The sequence below is a fragment of the Hippopotamus amphibius genome, chromosome 12 (assembly GCF_030028045.1).
Source record: "Hippopotamus amphibius kiboko isolate mHipAmp2 chromosome 12, mHipAmp2.hap2, whole genome shotgun sequence".
Taxonomy (NCBI): Eukaryota; Metazoa; Chordata; class Mammalia; order Artiodactyla; family Hippopotamidae; genus Hippopotamus; species Hippopotamus amphibius.
Genome location: NC_080197.1, coordinates 36,377,356 through 36,384,262, shown reverse-complemented (window position 1 = coordinate 36,384,262; position 6,907 = coordinate 36,377,356). Strand labels below are relative to the sequence as shown.

Genomic DNA, 6,907 nt, shown 5'->3' with positions numbered 1-6,907 from the left:
TGAGAAAAATGCTGTAAAAGTACATATTTTAAAAAGCTATATGTATTCACTCAAGTATGTGTAGAGATATGGTACAACCTTTAGAATGACTAGCTCCTCACACAAAATAATAAACAGAAATACAATTTTGCTTAAAATCCAAAGGATTCTTCTTTCCTATAAAGGAACCATTTAATTACATTCCAAGACACATAAAAAATGTCAAAGATATTGTTCAACGGAAATGCTATTATATTCTAAAAAGTTTAAACTTTCTATGTAAGCAAGATATGCAAGTAAATTTGCTATCACAATAAAGAATATATTTCAATATTGTCCTTGTTTCCCATATCTTGTACTTATTTTAATACTTACTCTAAAAATAATTTTTAAAACTGAAAAATTTAAATTTTTAGCTTAAGCTCATAATCCTAGGGTGAGAGAGTTGTGCCATACTGGTCAATTTTCGTATTTTTGCCCCCCTGATGTAGCCCAATGTTGTTCTCTCCTGGAAGGGGAGGCTTCTAGTTTTTTTGTTTTTTAAGAATCATTATTATGATGATTCCAACAACAATCATGTCTTTAACACCTACTACTCATTCTCACTTTGTACTACTAATCACTTTAATTTAAAATATATTTGTTGGTAAGAAAGCTGTTTTCAACCTAAAAATCTGAGTTCCAGGAAAGAGTGACTCAAGATTTTTTAAATAGGAGTTAGACTGCAGGGAATTTGCATTTGTGAAGAAATTATGAAAGGATGAGGTGGGGGGTATCAAGCTCTCTAGCCTCTTCCTCTTGTCCTCCCAAGGAAAGCCCCATTCCCCTCGGCCTAGCTGGGTTTCAGTGCACCAGGGACAGATGAGCTGAGGGTTAAGAGAGGGAGGCTTGGCAGGGAGGCACGCAGGTACTGTGAAAACCCTCCTCTCTGCTGTCCCCCATTGGAGGAGGGGGGAGAAATAACAAAGTCGTATAAATACAAGTGTACAATTATCATGAGATTCATAATAACTGAAATGAACATTTAAAACAAAAAGTCTTTTAGGAGGACTAAAAAGAAACCAAATTTCAGAAATTGGTGAAACTGGCAAACATTTTTAAAATAATTTTTTAAAACTTTGTTTCATCTCTGTAGCAGTTTTGTTTCCTCTTTATAATCTCAAATTTTGCTACAAAATACTAGTATCCTGACATGTTTCTTTTTATTCCTTCCCAGCTGTAAAGACAATATTTCAAAGCTACTTCAGAAAAGTGATTATTAATCAAATTATTTCACATCTATTTTAAACTAATCACAAATGCAGCAAGTGTCTCATTTCTAAAAGGACTTATCTTCTTGAGTGTCCAGCAAAAAGTTATATTTTCAAACATAGTTTTTCTTTATAAGGAAATACAGGACACATTAGAAATCTACTTGCCACGTTAGAAAAACATTTCCCTTTAAGTAACTAACTGGTTTTTCAATGTCTCTCAGGCCCCATTCTCTGAGCTTCTGTCTGACGACGGCAAATCCTCTATCTGGGGAAGGCTTCTACTTCAGTTATTTTTGCCAAATAATTTTGGCCCTAAGGTTAACTAACACATGAGAAATTTTCAGTAAATACCACATCTTTGTCAGAAAGCCAAGAGAGTATACTGAATCTTTTTATCTAGGAAATTTTTCTATACACCTGTCACAGCCCATTTATTAAGTTTTTAGTGGTGTGATATATAAAATTACAAAAACATAAACTGTGAAAAAAGCAAAGTATCAAAACATATGCTACTCCCTGTGTGTAAAATGGCAATATGCTTCAAATATGTACAGGCTATCCCAGAAGAAACAGGTAACAGTGCCTCTGAGGAGGGAAAGTGGGAGGCTGGAAGATGGGAAGGGGAGGAACATTTCTTTTCACTGTATTCTCTTTGGTAGTATTTGTATTTTTTTGCTGAGTGCCAGCATTGTTTTCAAGGAAAGAAAAAAACCAACAAGAAAACATTTCTCAGAAATATATTTCCTGGGAAATCCAATTTAGTCAATAGCCATTTAAGAATCTACTGAGTGTAAATTTCCATACATAATTTAGGCAGACAATAATACCTGGAAAGGAATTTGATTAAAAGCTTTAACGGAATATCAGTTGGATTATTCTAATTTGTGTCTATATAAATGTACACACACACCCTCCAGACTACATATATTTTCAGAATCATCTGCACACATCCAAACAGTGTTTCCAGCATGAAGACATGTAATTTCTGGGATGAGACACAAACAATTGATAGGGAGAAATGCTGAAGATTGTGGGGTTTTTTAAACTGTTCACCTCCAGTAAAGGAGTACTAATTAGGATATCAAGTTCCCAAGCAGCCAAAAAGTGACTGACTGCAGGAGAGCCTCCAGAAATGACAAAGTGCTTTTTTATTTAAAGGTGGGAGCTTTCCAGGTGTAAATGCACTTGCAAAAGGACCCACTACAGTTGAAAAACAAAATAAGCAACAACTTGTAGTTTAACCACTCAATGTGAACTGCTGAAGTTCTATAAAAAATATTACATGAAATGAAACATATAGTCTGGAAACAGAGTAAATAATAATTGTCTCGAAAAAAAAGTCTGTAATTGTAAACACTTTTGCAGTTTGGATCACTAATCAATAAGAAGACTATGATAATAGGTTTCATTTCTGAAACACGTTTAAACTTGAAAAATAAAAAATAATGGTTCATAAATGACTTTTATATCCATAGATGTTATAAAAACTCATTTTACTTACCCTGTTGCCTCTGAGGAAAGTTTGAAAGGAAAGACTTTCTACTATTTTTTATTTAAGCAAATCAAGTAAACAAAACAATGTGAACTAAACCAAAACTTAAAAACCAAAGAATCTAGCAACCACTTAAATACACACAATACATAAATGTGTCTTTGTGTATCACTAATTAAAAAAAAAAATTAAGTAGGCAATTCCAATGCAGGTGAGGATGAAGATCTAGCCTGTGTTTCAACTTCAGGAAAGACCTGTAAAAGTAGCATCATGTTAAAATTGTAGCAATACTAATCTTTCTAAGTCAATAACTGACATTTGCAAATAATCATGGTACCTTGTTTCCTTCTTTCAGTATTTTAAAATACTAATACTCTACACACTTGCCTGGTTGACACTTTCTTCCCATAGGTGAATACTGGTCCCTTGCCCCCCACGCCATCACACCCAGATTCTTTGCAAATCTCACTGAAATGAACAAAACAATGATCATAATAGTAAGAGCAAAACCATGGAAGACATTCCAACCAAAGCACTGAAACCAAACAAGAAAAAGAATAGGTAACTGTTCTTCCATTCAAGACCATGTACTATTAGGTTTTATGTTCTATTAGGTTAAACTAGAATTGTTTTCATACATCCTGTCCTTTTTTAAACAATAAAATCTTGCTTAAGAAAGCACTCTCCTTGTTTTTCTTTCTCCTGCCCCAGTCTCCAGGAAAACTTAAAAACTGCATCTTCATCTCCCTGGTTGTTTTGTTTTGTTTTTAACTGAAGGGCTGTTTTTAAAATTTAGTCAGTATGCTTTGCACATTTCTTTTGTCTTACTCTTTGTCAGTTCAGCATTCAGAGGAAAGTCCACAGTGTTTAAGTTCTTCTTTGCTATGCAGGTAAATGTGCAGATCAAAGGATGACAAAGTTTTTCAAAAAATCAGTTTATCTACAGTTTCATGTTTTTCAAGAGAAACTACTATTTTCACCGGATCTCTGCATCCATTTCATATTCCTTAAGAAGGTTATATTTTTGAAAGAACAACAACAACAAAAAAAAAAACCCATTTCGAAAAGCTAGAAATATTTGGATTTTCGAGATTTTTTTTTTTTCTTCTCTTCTTTTCGATCATAGTAATGATAGGCTAGTAAACCCTAAATTGGATATTTGTACTTGGGGGGAGGGGCGGGAAACAAAGGGAAAGAAACCTGTGAAGAACTTTACAGGTGCGACTGAACAGGAAACATTCGAACAGATAAAAATGTACCCTCTTTCACTTATCTAACCTCTATCCCCACAGAGGAGAAACAGAATACTTACGAGTTAGCATCTGTGTATTTGTATCTCTGTTTTCTCTCTTCTTTGGATTTGGATACTTTGAGCTAATTTGGCAGTGCCCGTGTGGTTGCCCACAAAATGATGCTTGAGAGTCTAAAGATGCATAAATTAGAAGCCCTACAAAGGCAGAGGACGGTCATTGTACCTCATCTCTTTATGCGCTCTTACGGTGGGACCCAAGAGTCTTCTTTTTCTTTTCTTTCTTTTTTTTTTTTTTTTTAACACTTTAGATGATGGAGCAAGTGAGAGGCTGGTAGCTGGAGAGGACTAGGCAAGCCCTGCACGCCCCCTCCCCCTCAACTTAGCACGACATCCCCCCTCCCCAATTACACTGGACTTTTGCTACGAAGTCACTGGGGTCTGGATCTGCAGAGGCGCAGAGCCCTTCACTTCAAGCCTCGACGCCGGCCTCGGAGTTTCTATTTCTGGAGCTCGAGGGTTGGGGTAACGGCCGGGATCGAGGCGGGAAGGATGGAGAAAGCAAAGGGGGGTGATCTTTTCAAGAAACACACAACTGCCCCCTTTACCTTTTTTGCCTCCACTATGGGGAGGTGGGGGGGCGAGAGAAAAAGATGTCAATGACCATTGTTTGCTCGTTTGGAATGTTGCTCCGCCCCCCGAGTCTGTCGTAGACCTGGCGCCAGACTAAAATAAACCCCAGATCCCGCAGCTCGGGGGGTTCGCCGCGCCGCCGACTCCTGGTCACAGGCGCTGCCGCCGCGCCCGAGGTGGCGGCCACCCGCGGCCGCCGCGTCCCGCCCGCGCCCGCCCCGGGCCCCCCTACCTGGCCGTCCGCCGAGCCATGTCGTTGAGCCCCAAGCACACGACGCCCTTCTCCGTGTCCGACATCCTGAGCCCCATCGAGGAGACCTACAAGAAGTTCGGCGGCGCCATGGACGGCGCGCCGCCCGGCCTGGGGGCGCCCCTGGGGGTCGCGGCCGCCGCCTACCGCGCGCCGCCGCCCGGGCCCTCCTCGCAGGCGGCGGCCGTGGCCGGCATGCAGCCCCCGCACGCCATGGCGGGCCACAACGCGGCGGCGGCGGCGGCGGCGGCGGCGGCAGCGGCGGCGGCCGCCACCTACCACATGCCGCCCGGCGTCTCGCAGTTCGCGCACGGCGCCATGGGCGGCTACTGCAACGGCGGCCTGGGCAACATGGGCGAGCTGCCTGCCTACACGGACGGCATGCGGAGCGGTGCGGCCGCCGCGGCCACCGGCTGGTACGGCGCCAACCCGGACCCGCGCTACTCGTCAAGTGAGCGGGGCCAGGAGCGCGGGACGGAGGGCAGCGGACGGCGCGGGCTTTTCCCGCCACAGCCCGGGGCGCGAGAGGCGCTGGGACCGGGCCGGGGGCGCGCGGGGCGTCCTGGGACCCTGAGCGCGCGGGGGGCGCTGGGACCGGGCCGGGGGCGTGCGGGGGGCGTCCTGGGACCCGCCGGGGCCCCAGCGGCGTCGCGGTCGCCGCGGTGTGAAGAGAGGCGGGCGGCGGCGGCTGACCGGGCTTCCCCTTGGGCCCCTCCCCAGTCTCCAGATTCATGGGGCCGTCGGCGGGCGTCAACGTGGCCGGCATGGGGTCGCTGACAGGCATCGCGGACGCCGCCAAGTCGCTGGCGCCCCTGCACGCGGCGGCGGCGGCGCCGCGGAGGAAGCGCCGCGTGCTGTTCTCGCAGGCGCAGGTCTACGAGCTGGAGCGGCGCTTCAAGCAGCAGAAGTACCTCTCGGCGCCCGAGCGCGAGCACCTGGCCAGCATGATCCACCTGACGCCCACGCAGGTCAAGATCTGGTTCCAGAACCACCGCTACAAGATGAAGCGGCAGGCCAAGGACAAGGCGGCGCAGCAGCTGCAGCAGGAGGCCGGTCTGGGCCCGCCGCCGCCGCCGCCGCCGTCCCCGCGCCGCGTGGCCGTGCCGGTGCTGGTCAAGGACGGCAAGCCCTGCCAGAACGGCGCGGCCACGCCGACGCCCGGCCAGGCCGGCCCGCAGCCGCCCGCGCCGACGCCCGCGCCCGAGCTGGAGGAGCTGTCGCCCAGCCCGCCCGCGCTGCACGGCCCGGGGGGCGGCCTGGCGGCCCTGGACGCGGCGGCGGGGGACTACGGCGGCGGCTCGCTGGGCGCCAACCTGCTCTATGGCAGGACGTGGTGACGGCGGGGTCCCGCCTGCCGCCCGAGGGTCTGCGCGGGCCGACGGCGGACGCGGCGCCCGCGGACCAACGGACGGGTCGTGGAGAGGGGCCGGCGCGGAACCTCTCCGCTGGGGGTGGGGACGCGACAGCTCCGGGATCGAGTCGCGAGTATCGCGCCAGGAGGCTTTGAGGTGGTCACTTCCTCCTTTCAGAGGTTCCTAAGTTATGTGAAAAGCCGGCTGAGTCCACATCCACCACGTTCCTAACCAAAGCTCTCAGAGTTTTAAATGTTGGAGACTTTGCTGGTGTTTGTTGCTCCAAAAATCAACCCAGCTTTAGCAATGAATACTTCTTGAAGTGGAACTTACCTTGGGAGATTAATTTTCGAAGCCTCCCCCACCCACCCCGTTAAGTGCAATTTCATTAATGTTTGATGGAAAATAGGTTGAATTGTGGCTCAAGGTGGATCATGCACATAGCAACATTATCGCAGAGGAGTTACTGCTATTTACAGAAATGGAATAAACTTAAAATATTGCTGATATGAATTGATATAGCTTTTTAAATTTAATGCCGTTTTCTAAATGTTTTGATCATTATTTGTCAATGAGTATTTGTATATTACCCTAAAAGGATTTTCCGCCTCAGATGCAGCTCATCAAAAGAAGGAAGGGTTGTAAGCTACTTTTCATATGGAAACTGGCCTCCCAAAATCAGCGGATAAAATAAATGAC

General features: G+C 46.3%; 1 protein-coding gene across 1 annotated transcript; it reads left to right on the top strand.

Annotated features, from left to right (window-relative positions):
• The first annotated feature begins 4,853 nt into the window (after positions 1-4,853).
• NKX2-4 (NK2 homeobox 4) lies at positions 4,854-6,193 on the top strand. Its single transcript, XM_057703891.1, has 2 exons — positions 4,854-5,307; positions 5,577-6,193. Exons 1-2 carry the CDS (start codon positions 4,857-4,859, stop codon positions 6,191-6,193), a joined length of 1,068 nt encoding a protein of 355 aa, XP_057559874.1. The 5' UTR covers positions 4,854-4,856.
• The last annotated feature ends 714 nt before the right edge of the window (positions 6,194-6,907 follow it).

Excerpts from the sequence above, each read along its gene's own strand:
- NKX2-4 (XM_057703891.1), top strand. The coding sequence starts at position 4,857 with ATGTCGTTGAGCCCCAAGCACACGACGCCCTTCTCCGTGTCCGACATC. Across the intron at positions 5,308-5,576 it reads GGACCCGCGCTACTCGTCAA|TCTCCAGATTCATGGGGCCG; the intron begins GTGAGCGGGGCC and ends GCCCCTCCCCAG.